General features: G+C 50.1%; 1 protein-coding gene across 3 annotated transcripts in view; it reads right to left on the bottom strand.

The window, feature by feature from the left end:
* The window catches only part of LOC144932422 (ubiquitin carboxyl-terminal hydrolase 25-like), a 30,786-nt gene extending 18,270 nt beyond the window's left edge, over positions 1-12,516 (bottom strand). The window contains exons 1-9 of one of the 3 annotated variants that reach the window (XM_078856457.1): positions 12,434-12,516; positions 5,012-5,089; positions 4,102-4,225; positions 3,175-3,328; positions 2,399-2,618; positions 1,880-1,966; positions 880-1,017; positions 541-614; positions 18-94 (exon numbers count right to left, since the gene is read on the bottom strand). In XM_078856457.1, coding sequence (XP_078712583.1) covers positions 18-94; positions 541-614; positions 880-1,017; positions 1,880-1,966; positions 2,399-2,618; positions 3,175-3,328; positions 4,102-4,225; positions 5,012-5,089; positions 12,434-12,502 — 1,021 coding nt within the window. In that variant the 5' untranslated portion in view covers positions 12,503-12,516. The remainder of the gene's footprint in view (positions 1-17; positions 95-540; positions 615-879; positions 1,018-1,879; positions 1,967-2,398; positions 2,619-3,174; positions 3,329-4,101; positions 4,226-5,011; positions 5,090-12,433) is intronic. The other 2 variants (XM_078856458.1, XM_078856459.1) reach the window with 2 other exon arrangements.
* Between the last annotated feature and the right edge of the window lie 1,441 nt (positions 12,517-13,957).

Below are 13,957 nucleotides of genomic sequence, written 5' to 3'. Positions count from 1 at the left end.
GGGGGAGGGTGCCGGACCCTGATTGGTGCCGATGGAGCGCGCTCGGCCATAGAAGAGGTCGACCATAGGGTTGACGGTCTTCAGAGAGTCGTCCCTACAGCAGCCGGGCAGCACACAGAGCCACAGCGTCACTCACGGCAGCAGCACAGCCTCTGCGCGTGTTCCCACGTGAGCGCAACCATCTGTGTGCGTGGAGCACCACTTGAACGTATCCTCGCGCGCGCGCCCGCCGGGTGCTTAAATAATTTTACGCAATTATACAATCGTGGTGTGTGTGTGTGTTTGTTTGTCTACTGGTATGTGTATACATGTCAGTCAGTCAACCCATGGCACCTGGGTATGTCCCATGACCTCCTACCAGCAATGAGCATTTTCGACACTTGACGTGGCCTCAAAGTGCACAAGCGCCATGGTGACGTAACCGTCACTTAGTGGCAAACGGCGGTTGTTGTAGTTAAGTTGAGAGCTTTGTGTGTGTGTGTGTGTACTCGGCTGCGTGCAACCTTGTGCGTGCATGTGTCCTCAAGTGTGCCTCTGTACCTGCTTTCTTCAGCCGAGATTCTAAAGGCATCCTCAAGCCAGTCGAGCAGCTTGTGGGTGAACTCGCTGACATCCTGAGGACAAGAAAACGAGGCACACGCAAACACGGGGACACTTAAGGGCACAGAGAAAACATAATAATTGGACTTGGGACACAGAGACAAGAAGACGCAAAAATAATGGGCAGCAAAAGAGAGAAAAAGGAACCCATGGAGATTTGGAAAGACAAGGAGGCCCAGACTCCTGGATCCGTGTCTCAGACATTAGCCTTGAGACCACGTCTCCTGGATCTGAATCTCGGACTCGGGTCCCCTCCCTCGACTCTTCCCGGGGGTGCACCTGCTGGGTGTCCGCGCCCCGGAAGGCCCCCTTGAGGATGTGGACGGCGGGGGAGGGGTCGACGAAGCCGCGCACGGAGCCGACCATGAGGGCAAAGAGCACGCGCAGCTCCCGCATGAAGCACAGGCCCACGCGCTCCTGTGGGGGACACGCCGGGGGAAACATGCGTACACGTGGGGACATGAGGACACAGCCCCACGTGCTTCTGTTGGGTATATGCTGAGAGACACGGGGACAAGCAAAGAGACATGTGGTGGTGGAGGAGGGGCGGATACACGTGGGAACAAGAGGAGATACACACACCTATCGCAGGATATGATAAAAATAATGAATGTTTATGTATTTAAGTGTCTGAGTGTGTGACAGTGGAGAGCACATGTGGTACATCTGCCAATCAGTGAGTGTGTTAGTGATTGCGTAATCGAGTGCGGAGACATGCGTTGTCCAAGTGGGGAGTTCTTTATCAGTGTGTAAATGGGAGTGTATAAGTATGTATGCATGCAAACAGTGTCGCAGCTATTGTGTAAGCGAGTGAATAAGCGAATGTGCGAGTGTGTACGCGGGTATTATTACGCTTGTCAAGCCAGGAAACCCTCAGCAAGTCTCAAGACTCTTTGTGAAGAGGGTCCTGCCGATATTTTTGTTTGCAGAAGTGGGGGGTGATGATGCCGCTGGGTGTAATCCCAATTGAGGAATCTGCAGGCAGATTTTCAGCATTGGGATGTTTGGCCAACAACAAGTTAGTTTGTACGGTTTGATTTGTGCATCGGGAGGGAAATGGAGAACCTGGATAAAACCCATGCAGGAAGGGGGGGGACACACACAATGTAAACTACACACAAAGAGGCACCCCAGTCAGGAATCGAACCCAGGCTCGTTCATCCGTGAGGGCAAGCCTTACCGCTGCGTCACCCTGGCACCCGTTTGCAGCGAATGTGTGCGTGCGTGTGTGTGTGCGTGCGTGTGTGCATGTGTGCGTGCGTGTGAGCGTGAGACTTGCATTTTCCGACTGCGGGTTCTGGAGCCGAGAATCTGGGAGGGTGAATCCGAGGATGAGACGGCGGAACCCAGGCAGGTTGAACAGAGACTGGGGACACGGGGACATCAGCGTCGCAGGTTCAGTGTGCCAACCGCTACGCCGCGGCAGCGTTACAACTTTATTATTTGTCATGGCACAGCACACGAACACAAATAACGAAGATCCCTCACGTAGCCTTTAACAAACTGTTGGGGCAAGAGCTGTTAGCCTACAAAAGCCGGTACACGGCACATGAGGGGGTGGGTGGCCAACAGCATGCCTGGTCCGCCTCTGCTGATAATGTTTTACACACCGCATCGGGTACTCATTTAATGTCGCATCAACCTCGGGAAGGCCTAGGACCGGTTCATATATTCGCCACTGTTATTAATTGCGAGCGGAATTCTAACTCGGAAATACCGCGTTCGTAACGCGGTGCAGTGCCAACCGCTGCGCCACGGCTCGGCACGTGAACACACGCGCGCGCGCGCGCGAGCTCACCTGCACGACGGCGCTGAACCAGCAGGTGTTGCCCACGTTCTTGAGCCCAACGGGGGCCCCCGGCGCGCGCACGGCCGACACGGCCACGTCCCCCTCCACTGCGCCGCCGCCGCCGCTGGCACCATCGGCCTCTCGCGGGCACGAGCAAGCGCACGGGGAGTCGCGCTTGCGCTTCACTCCTCCGGGGCCAGATGCCTCCGCCAGGCTCTCCTCCAGCACCCTGCGCCCACCACCGCCGCAACGGCGCCACCATTGGTCAACGGGTCACGGTGGCGCCACGATCTTCACCATCGCCGCGAATTCGGGTACGATTGTGGGAGATGTCACATCTGAGCACCGAGGACGTTCCCATCGTCCGTGTTGTCACGGACCGGAAGAAATCAGTTTGCGGCACCCAGGACGCGTAGGTCCTGTTTCGCCTCCCATTAGCACGCGCGTGGCTGCGTACGGTGCGCAAGAAGTTCAAGTTCGAAGTTCAGCAAGTGCACGCTTGTCTGCTGTGCACGCGCTGGACACGGTGCCCGTAGGATTAATGGAGCACGCGAGGGCGCGGGACGGAAGCGCGCGCTGTTACGTCCGGGTTGGAGGATCAGCCGTGCGGCTCGTGACCCCAGGAGGCCGTATTTTGCCATTGCTGCTCAAATGGCGCCAGCGTCTCCCCCTGCAAAATACGGTGGCACGGTGCTCGTTGCCATTGCGTTTTTTTTTTCCTCAAGCCGGCGGTGGAAATTCCAAATGCCCCCGAGGCAGGATGAATGCGGTGAAAGGTGCCGCACCGGCTGATGTCCTGCTCCTCGGTGGTGAGGTCGGCCCTGACGGCGCGCTCGCTCGTCTCCTGCAGGCTCAGGGCGATGGCGCGCTGCAGGTCATCCTTGTCGTCGCCCGTGAGGTCAATCACGCCTGCTTGCTCGCCCGCACACGCACACACGTCTACACTTATACACACACACACTTGTACATATGAGACAATGATCCCCTGTAAAGCCGCAACAGACTTTTGGGGTAAGTGCTATAGGCGAGCACCTATGAAGGCCGGCACAGCACACGACGGGGTGGTGTGCCGAGCATCACACCCAGTCGCCTTAGTCTCCTCAGTGGTGATGCTTGCACATCTCACCAGGTACTCATTTAAGGCTGACACAACATAAGGGAGGGTTGTTGACACATAACCCGGAAGACGATAAACTACAATCATTCTCAGCTACTCAAGGCTCAGATGCACACTTACAGACAGCTTACGGCACATGCATCATGGAAAGCAACTCTCGGCCTAATCTGGGCACGTGGGCAGCCCCCCATTGCATCTGTTCCAAATCAAGAACACATTGGTAAAAAGCCATAGAATCCTGCACCATTAACAGCAATTGCAATGGCACACATTATCATAACATTAATGCAATGTTTGTCTGAAGTATATTTGTATTGTGCTGTTTGGCTCATTCTACATGAAGTGTTTTGGCTGTGATAGGAAATTGGCGCATTCAAACCCAAGCATGTGGGAGTAAAACACTCAAATGTCCACACAGGCGGGATCAGAAACCCACTTCCTGTACTGCCATCTCCTGCCCATCTCACAGCACAGCCGGTTTGGGAGTTTCATCAATATGCACGACTCACCAGCCTTTGTGCTTTGAAACAATGGATTATACGAGTGTGCAGTCACGCCTGTAAACACACCTAACCAGATGAAATGCCATACTCACTGCTGCTCTGCGATTGGCCGGGGAGCGAGCGATGCGATTGGCTGGATGAGAGTGCGCAGCCCGCGTTTTGATTGGGCGTCTCCGTGAGCAACGCGACGGCCTGGGACACATCCCCCTGCGCGGCCTGAACATGTACACACACGTACAGTTCACATGAACATAAAACAAAAGATCCGCCCATATAGCCTTCACAGACTGTCGGGGCAAGTGCGGTTAGCGAGCTCCCTATGAAGGCCAGTACACACACATGCACACATACACGAGAGCACGCATACACACAAGTGTACAAGCACGCTCGCACACAAACACACACACATACACGCTTGTACAAACACACATGCACGCACATGCACGCACATGCACGTGCCCACACGCACAAAATCACGCATGCTTACAATTAAAAGCAAGTACACAAAACAATGATTTAGCCACATATGAGTGGCGTGTAGGGGCAAGTGCTGTTCGCGTACACTTATAAAGGCCAGCACACAGGCAACACCACGCCCAGCCACATTTGTCTCCTTCGTGCCGACGTTCATTCAACACTGATTTAAGTGATACAATGGAAGGAAGACCTTTTGGTTCATTGTGTGTTGTTGTTGTTGTTAAAAAGAGACAATTAGGGTGCTGTTGTTGATGATGGTGTGGGCGGTAGGATGAAGAGGTGATGGCGATGTTGTATGTATGTAGAACTTCTTTCGCACCATATGCAGCCAACCATGCTAATCGGAGGTGCGGGGGAACGATGCTGGTGCTGTTGCTGGCGATGTTGTGGGAGGGAGGGAGGAGGAAGAGGTGATGGCGATGTTGTGGGAGGGAGGAAGGGAGGGAGGGAGGGAGGGAGGGAGGGAGGGAGGGAGGGAGGGAGGGAGGGGTGATGGTAATGCTATTGATGTCGGCGATGGATCACCTGCAGCGCTTGCTGTAAAGCGATGACATCACTGTTGCCCGTGATCTCTCTCAGCTGATTCAGGATGATCTGATTATTCTGCAATACAAACCACACACACACACGCCACGTCACAAAGACAAAGGTCCCCGGTATAGCTATACACAGACTTTTGTGACAAGTGCTATTCGCGAGAACCTATGAAGGCCGGTATGGCACGAAGGGGGGTCGGTGTGGCCAGTACCACGCCTGCCCGCCTGCCTTTGCTTCCCCGGTGATGACGTTCTGCACACCGCATCAGATCCTCATTTAAGGTCGAGTCGACCTAGGGAAGGCCCAGGACCGCTTCATATATTCGCCACCTTTATTGACAACTCGGGCTTCGCGGTTCGATGCGCAACGCGTGAACCGCTACACAACCGGTCTCCACGCACACCACGTCAAACGCACACCAACCACAGCACAGCACACCACACCACACATGTTACGGGCGGTGGCAAGGCCCAGCCGTAGCGCTTTCTCCGCTTGTTGCAGAGGTCCGTGTTTCCAATCCTGCAGCCGTCCTAATTAACACTGCAGGTGTAATTGACCGGAAGAATACGTGCCGTCTGCTTCAAAGTGGACGTTAAAAGTTCCTGTGACGTCATTTGCAAGAGTGGGCCCCTTGTGTGTTGGCGTCATGGTCCGAATTTGAAAAAATTACCTGCACATTTCTCAATTTTAATTAGACCTAGTAACCATTGATCCTGACTGTGAACACTTGGCAGGACCATCAGGCCATGAGACTCAGTCCGGCTTTCCTGGGAAAAACAATACTACGACTAATAATTCAAAACAATAGATTCAATCTTGTGTTGAGACTAAACCAGGTTCTCATGAGCGGTGTGTTTACCGCTCTCAGCCTGGTCACCATTGACTTTACAGAAATTTGGTCAGGCCCAGCACCTGAAAGCCTATTTGGCAGATAACCACAGATTAAATAACTTTCTCATCATGATGCGAGCAATGGGATAGTATGGAGTGACCAGAAAATAATTAGGCGACATATAGTATATAATAATAGACCCACACCTTGGTGATAAGGCTGACAATTTAAACTAGTCTGGTGCTTATTTCACTTCGCAAATACTGCCAGAACACATTGGTTGGGAAGGCCTTGTGGTTGAAAGACCTAAATGTTTTACGGCACAGAGAGAGACCATGCTCTGTTATTAAAGTACAGTACCACGTTGGTGGGCCTAAAGACACCGGGAAGGACAGAGACACAGGGGGGGGTGGGGAGCTCCAGACAGTGGGACTGCCAGAGGAGAAGAAGCGATCGCTCCATTGAGCACATGTTGACTGGGGCCTTCGTGGCTGGAGCAGAGGGCACGGGGAGGGGAGCAGAGTGAGATGGGACGAAAGAAACAGGCGGGAGCTATTAATTCACGGGCGACCCTCAACTCACTCAGCAATGGAAACCAAACACCAAAAGGAAACTTAACAGGGCAGCTGTTCAAGCCGGTGTAGAACGCATCTCTCCTAAAACCCATACAAATATCCATAGAGTGCCTCAATGTGGTCATTTCAGTCTGGGTGTTCCCACTGAAGCTTAGGATTAATACTCAGCTTAGGCAACTCATGGTAACTGCCAGTTCTTATATTTGTGTTGTATTTTTTCACGATGTTATTCCCAGCGCGCTCTCGGCGTTATGTCACGAGACACAGAAACCATTTGGAAACCTCACGGTAGCGCAATATCATGTGCCCAAGAATGGCAGCACAAGAGACCTTCACAGAACCACAGTTATCTCTCTATTAACCGTGGGCGGATTATCCGGATTGCAGATTAACTGCACTGTCAATTATACATTTTACATATTTTGAGTTGCGCTAGTTCGATTACTAGCTGCTCCTAATGATCAAATTTCATGTAAATAATAAAAAAAATCGCGAGTATCATTTTTGTGCGGCCATTGGTGGCCGGATTGAAACCAACTTGCTAAACTTGAGAGCTGCGTGTTAAACCACGGACGTTTAAAACTTGGATTCGAACCTAGGCTGTTGGTGATGCCGGCTTAGCGCGGAAGCCTACGAGCCACCAAGTGCCCCAACAAACGGATCTGAAATAAGTTTCCAGTGAAGGTTTCTTTTATTTTAAAACTATAATTATTACTGAAACGGTTGTGTCCCAGTAGGTACGGGCACACACCGCCATGCTTGTCAGCAGTGTAAAATTACATATTATTAGCAGACGCAATTGTTCACAACTTAAAAAGTACTTCATGCGGATATTTTAAACAGGTTATTAATTTTTAAGCTGCCAGTGGTAGCAAATCACATTCACAAAATGTCTATAAGTGTTTGTGTAAGAGAGGATTTTGTTTAAGATAGCACATAAGATAAAATATACTGGGAGAAGCCCTCTAATGTCACTGTACATATTTAGGCGTCATTAGATGCCTTTGGTTCTTCATAGAGGATGTATTTATAGCTAGGCAGCCCTAATGAGCTGCAGACTCTATATATATAGCACATACATGACGGTGACGGCAGTAATAGCTCCTTGCAACTAAAACAAAAAAGCCAAAATGTTAGAGACTATTACAATCAAGCGCAACAAAAAGCCACATTCAAATAAATGCTCTCTACCCATCTCCCCTGGTCTCTTACTCCCTGCTCGTCTCTATCCTTGCCCTACCTCTTCATCCCCTTTCCTCTCAACCATCCCACATTCTCCATGACCGTGCTTTAGGGCTGTATAAAGTAATTGTGTACTGTATATATAAAGTTTGTTAATTTTTAAATACCATTACTAATTTTTGCAGAGGCTCTCTTCATGAAAAGAACAAGAGTGGTTTTAGCTCAGAGGCCTGGGTAAGGGAGGCACCCCAGGTCCTTGCCAATAATCGTTCGTGGGCATATCTTACACAGCCACCAAGTGCTCCATGCAAGCACTCAAATGAGAGAGAGGTTACCAAATGAAGCCCTCTGAGATGAACTCAATTGTATGAATGGGTAAAATGTTTAAAGTGTACAATTGTAGGCCAGCCATGCGCGACTGCTAGGGGTGATTCGTCGATTAATAAAATCGACTTCAAAAGTTCACGATGCTTGCATCGAATCCCGTGTGTAAGAATCAATGTTCTTGATTCGTATAAATGTTGTACGTAATGAGTTCAAGTGACCCCCCGCAGTCGCTAGCCGCTGTTACACTTAGCGCGGTGTTAAAAAAGAAAATTGATCGTCAAATTGAATTATGACCCCGAATTCCATGAAATGCTTCAATTCATCAAACTGCGAGACAGGTGAATCATTAAAACTCCTAGCGACCGGACTGAGACCACCAAACACACTCCACACGAGAGCTGCGTTATTCTCATTACCAGGCAAGAGTCCAGGAATCAAACTCAGGGCATCAGCAGCGCGGACCCAGCAATTACGAAGCAGCTGAGATATCCTGCTGCTTCTGTGATCGCTGTATAAATATAGCACCGTTATCACGGGAGACACACACTCAAAAACACCCACATTCATTATGCACACTCAACTCCTGCATTCACTCCAACCCACACACGACATACACGAATTAACACTTGTGTACATTTAACATCGGGATTCTCCATTAACATTTATTAACTGCGGGGACAAAAGATACAAGCAATTATACAGGGCGGTGTTTGCGGCCAACAAACGCACGCTGCCTCTGATGTATCCTCTGTAAAGATGTCCACTCACTGCACTACATACTCACTGAATGCTGAATTGATTCTGGAGAGGTCCAGGACAGCTTCATTCATATGCCACTTTCCACTCATGTTGTTTATTGTCAGGTATTGAACCCAGCTCTCTGAGATTTTAGCTTAGTGTGCCAACCACTACAAAGCCACTCGCCACACGCAGACTCATAAACTCAGAATCGCTCTCACTTAATGACCAAACACACACATATTGGATAAGCATGTGCAGTCACGTATCTATATCGCTCGTAGACTCTACACACACAATCTCACACACACATATAACCACATGCTTACTCACACAGCAAACAGACAAAGGTCTCCCCGACAGCCTTCAACAGAATTTTGGGGCAAGTGCTGTTAGGGAGCACCTATCAAGGCCAACACAGCACACAAGGGGGTAAGTGGCCAACACCACGCCTGGTCGTCTTTGTTTCGCCAAGTGTTGATGTTTTTACACTGCACCAGATACTCATTTACGGCTGAGTCGACCTAGGGGAGGCCCAGGATCAGTTAAAATATTCAGCACTGATGTTGGCTATGAAAGGGAATAGAACGCGTGTCGCTGGGTTGGTGGCACAGCAATCTAATCCACCGCGCTACCGCTCCCCACAACACACATACATATCAGTTGGACAAGCATGTACCATCACGTGCGTACGGATACTCAGTCACACAATCTGCACACTCACACACAACCACACACATATACACACACATGCTTACTCACGCACATACATACACACACATGCAAACGGACACTCACACACACATTCCATACTCATGCACACTTGTCACAGTGCTAATAATAGTGCGGGGCTGTAAGTGACCCCGCACACCCGCACGTCACTCATCAGGGCCACACGTGTAGCTCAGAGAGAGGACAGAAAACAAGTGGTGAAGGGGACAGAGGGTGCAAGGTAAAGATTGGGATACTAAGGAGAGAAGGGAAGCAAGACACAGGAGTGAGGAGAGAGGGAGAGATGGAAAGACAGAGAAACAGGGGAGGACAGGGAATTGGCAATCGGGTGAAACAGGAATTGGGATGGAGAGGACTTTAACGATAATGGTAGAGAAATAGATATGAAGTGGAGACTGATAGCGGGAGAATGGGATTGAGAGCGAGACAGGGTGAGTGAGGAGAAAGCAGATTAAATCAGACGACCAACAACATAAAGAAAGCACAACCCAAAATCCAAATATAAAATAAGTAATTCCCTTACCTTCCAATTACAAACTACATATATAATCCCAACTGGAAAACCAAACTCAAATGAAAGAGGCCACCGATTGTCTTAAGGATGGCTCATAATGGCCATGTCTGGGCACAAAGCCAGCGACACTGAGATTCTGCTCCGAATACTTGGGCTCCCATCCAGGACGGAGCCAGGTTGTTGTGAGCAGTAAGTGTAATGGTCTGAGTGCAGTCACTGATGACTGCACAAAAGAGACCATCCTATAAATTTGATTTGACACTTAATTTGGTTGAGCCTAGCTCTGGACATATCCTGCAGTGGATAGCAATGGGGTAAACCACTCAATCGTCTGCACCATTCTGGAGACTCTGAGATAGGGCAATGGAGGATAATGAGGCCTTTTGGCTCATCCTATATTGAGGCATGCGTTTGTCCATTACATTTTAAGAACTACCTAAATCTAAGATTTTCAGCTGACAATTTGAAAATCATAAATTTAAATAAAATATTTTACTTTTTGTTGTTGCTTCAATACCAGATACGAAAGAATTCATCAGCTGAATTCTATCATCATTTCCTTCTAGCTGGAATCTCATACGGTACTCAGCAAAGTTTCGTTAAGATATTTTTTCGGGGAAAAATGCAGTCAGTTAATCGGCAAATTGTGTGCCCAACCCAGTGTGGACATCGCGAACTCGCGTGGTGGTGACGTGTTCAAATGCAGACGCACGCGTGCTCATTAAAAGGTTCGTGAACGTGGCATTATTCCTCAAACTCCAGACATGTTGATGCAAAGGGTGCTTGCCTAAGCGCCTACGTGTTACTCACTCATGATATCCGTACACAGAAGCACTAAATACACAACACACGCACATGACCCACATTTATGCGGATACCTCATCTCGCTTGCGAGGCTGCATGACAAGTGAATTTTAGAGAACACTTGTTCAGGCATGCATTCAGCAGGTCAGACAGACCACATTTGCGGCGTAATTGTTGATGTAAACACACCACAAGAGGCTCTCATTGAAGGCTGGACCTACCTAAGCGAGGCTCAGACCAGGTTCAGATTCAAATTAAAACTGGGTGCTGCGTGTGGCCAAATCATGAAATATCATGCAACCCAAGCATTGATCTACGTACATGCATTTACATATGGTAACGCCTCAATTATATATAAATCTACAAACTACATTTACGTAAATAGACATATATATGAAATATTCATACAGTATGGAATCTGTATGACGTATACATACAGATATCCACACAATCGACTAAAAGTGTAATGACATGTATACACACATTTTCCAGATACGTATTCACAATATATACTACAGTATCTACAAATGTAGATATTTACCTTACAGTCGGATTCCACCTATTTAACCTTTTACGTGCTCTGAAGGGCCAGTGCCCAAACCGTCGCCTATTATTTACCTTTACGGAAGTGTTATTCACGAACGTGTTGAAGTTTTATTTTGTTAGCCTTTTCAATCGGAAGGGTACGTGTTTACACATTCTAATATATGCACACAAACAACATCAACATTACATATACTCATGGACTCCCATTCTCACATACCAAGTCACAAAATAATTTACTTTCAGATGAATACACGTCCAAAGGAATAGGCTCGCACAAACGTACACATTCACGACTCGCTAGCAACCACTCACTTGCACATAACCACTCTTTACCACCCACACGCCAGAATACGTGCTCATTGTCACACACACTTTAAAACCACACACACTGGCATCCACACACTTGTTATACACATACATCCACAAACCCACCTCATCATACACATACACGCCTGTGACCCATATACCCACACACTCGTATCCGCTCACCCAATCACCTGTACAACTCACTCCCCCAACGATCACACGCCAAACACACTCACTCAACTACGCACTTACAAAACACAGTACACATTCACTCATACGCACGAACACACACACACAACCGTACTCGGCCACTTAAACCCGCGCTCGTAAATGCATACAATGTACTTACACCCTCGCTGGAACAACACACACACACCCTAACTCGCACACGCATGCACGCTCGCACACGTAAACACACGCACACTCTCGCTCGCCTCCACCCCGCGTCAGTGATCTCCACGCTCACAAACTTCACCAGCACCTCTTCAACAAAATCCCCCCTCTTTGCCGCTGCTGCTACTGCGCAGGGATTGACAACACAAACACCTGCAAAGCCACCCAAAGCTGTACAACACCAACAACTTCCGACAGCAGCAACAACAACAACAAGCGACGGGTTATGCGATGTCGCGGGGCCCGTCGTAAAGGCGCCCTCGACTAGTTTCCTCTGCGGGAATCCCCCCCGCCATCCAGGCAGGCTGCGCGCACTAGGCCGCATCGTTGGCGCCCCACAGAAAGTCACATCCACGGCGGCCCACGAGACGCAGGAGCGCGTCCGAGTCGGCACCGCGCGGGGAGGGAGAGATCCCGCGTCGCGGCTCGAGGAGTGAGGGGGGGAGGCAAGCCGCGCTCACCCTGGAAGGGATCTCCGCCGTCTCCCTGTGCTCCACAGTCATGACCGTCCACTGCGACCTGTCCGCCATGCGACGGGGGGGGGGCAGGGGGTGGGGGGCGGTGAAGACGGCGTGACGTCAGCGCGTAAGGCGCGTGACGTCAGCGCGTAAGGCGCGTGACGTCAGCGCGTAAGGCGCGTGACGCCAGCGCGTAAGGCGCGTGACGTCAGCGCGTAAGGTGCGTGACGTCAGCGCGTAAGGCGCGTGACGCAGCCGCGTCGCACGTCGTGACGCAGCCACGTCGCAAGGTGAATTCTGGGGATGTCACGCGCCCGCCGTGATCGCCGGGCGCGTCACGTCGAAGACGGCGTGACGTCAGAAAGCGCGCACGCGCAACGACATGACGTCAACAACGACGTGACGTCGGTGACAGGATGATGACACTAAAACCCTCAACACGTGCGTCAACGGCAGTGGCTTCAAATGTAAATAGAGCGACGTTTCGGGGAAAGGAGCCGTTGCTCGAAACGTTGTCACGAACCTGTCAACCCCTTATCGGTGCCCTACTTTGTTAAAGACCAATTCAGACCTTAGGGGCCTTCCATTGAGTACTTACGCATGGAGGGGGTAACCCACGTGCGTACGCATCGGAAACGGAGGGGGGGTGAAGCCTCGATAATAACATTGTGTGACAAAAAACATTTTCCCGGGTAGTAAGTATTATTTCCTAATTGCTTATGCCTCAAAAGTACAGAAAATGGTTATACTAGTAGGAACCACCTGGTTCCACCAGCCCACAGGGGATTATTGTGTCCGTTCGTCCGTCGTGCAGGGAGGGGCTGGGTGGGGAGGGGAGGGTGGGGAGGGGCTGGGTGGGGAGGGACTGGGTGGGGAAGGGCTGGGTGGAGAGGGGAGGGTGGGGAGGGGATGGGCTGGGTGGGGAGGGTGGGAGGGATGGGGCTGGGTGGGGAGGGTGGGGCTGGGTGGGGGGTGGGGAGGGGCTGGTCACCCCGTGGTGCCCTTATAAAACTCAACGTTTAACCTACTCACGCCGGCTTGTGCCCGCCCTCACAGTCGGGCATTGACCGAGCAACCCAACGTTCCTACCAGCTCCCTCCGCAGGAGTGTATTTAACAATGTGCTTTTGTGACCAGGACTGATATTTTGAAATGTACCCATTTTCAATGAGAACGTGTGCATTTGTGTCTTTCGTTCACATCAAGTCCCGGTCACAAAAGCAACATTTGTGGGGAATAATAGCCATTTCCTCTACTTTTTACACGCTTTTATTTATCTCACACCGTATGGGTTGACAGCTATGCTATGGTTTTTCCCCTTTTAAGGCAGCGTTATTGACGAACGTGTTGAGTTAATGTATTTGTGATTTTAGCATCCAAAGTCTCACATTCAGAATTATAGGGTTTCAAGATTGGCATTGTGGGTTGTAAAACTCAAGACTGCCTCCGGGAGACGAGTCTCAAGACGACAACCCTAAAATCCGGTCTCTTGCGGTAGTTGAAATAAATGAAAACAGCTAAATTCAAT

Source organism: Lampetra fluviatilis, chromosome 5 (assembly GCF_964198595.1).
Source record: "Lampetra fluviatilis chromosome 5, kcLamFluv1.1, whole genome shotgun sequence".
NCBI lineage: Eukaryota > Metazoa > Chordata > Hyperoartia > Petromyzontiformes > Petromyzontidae > Lampetra > Lampetra fluviatilis.
The sequence above is the reverse complement of the archived record's forward strand: the minus strand, read 5'-3'. Positions and strand labels throughout refer to the sequence as shown.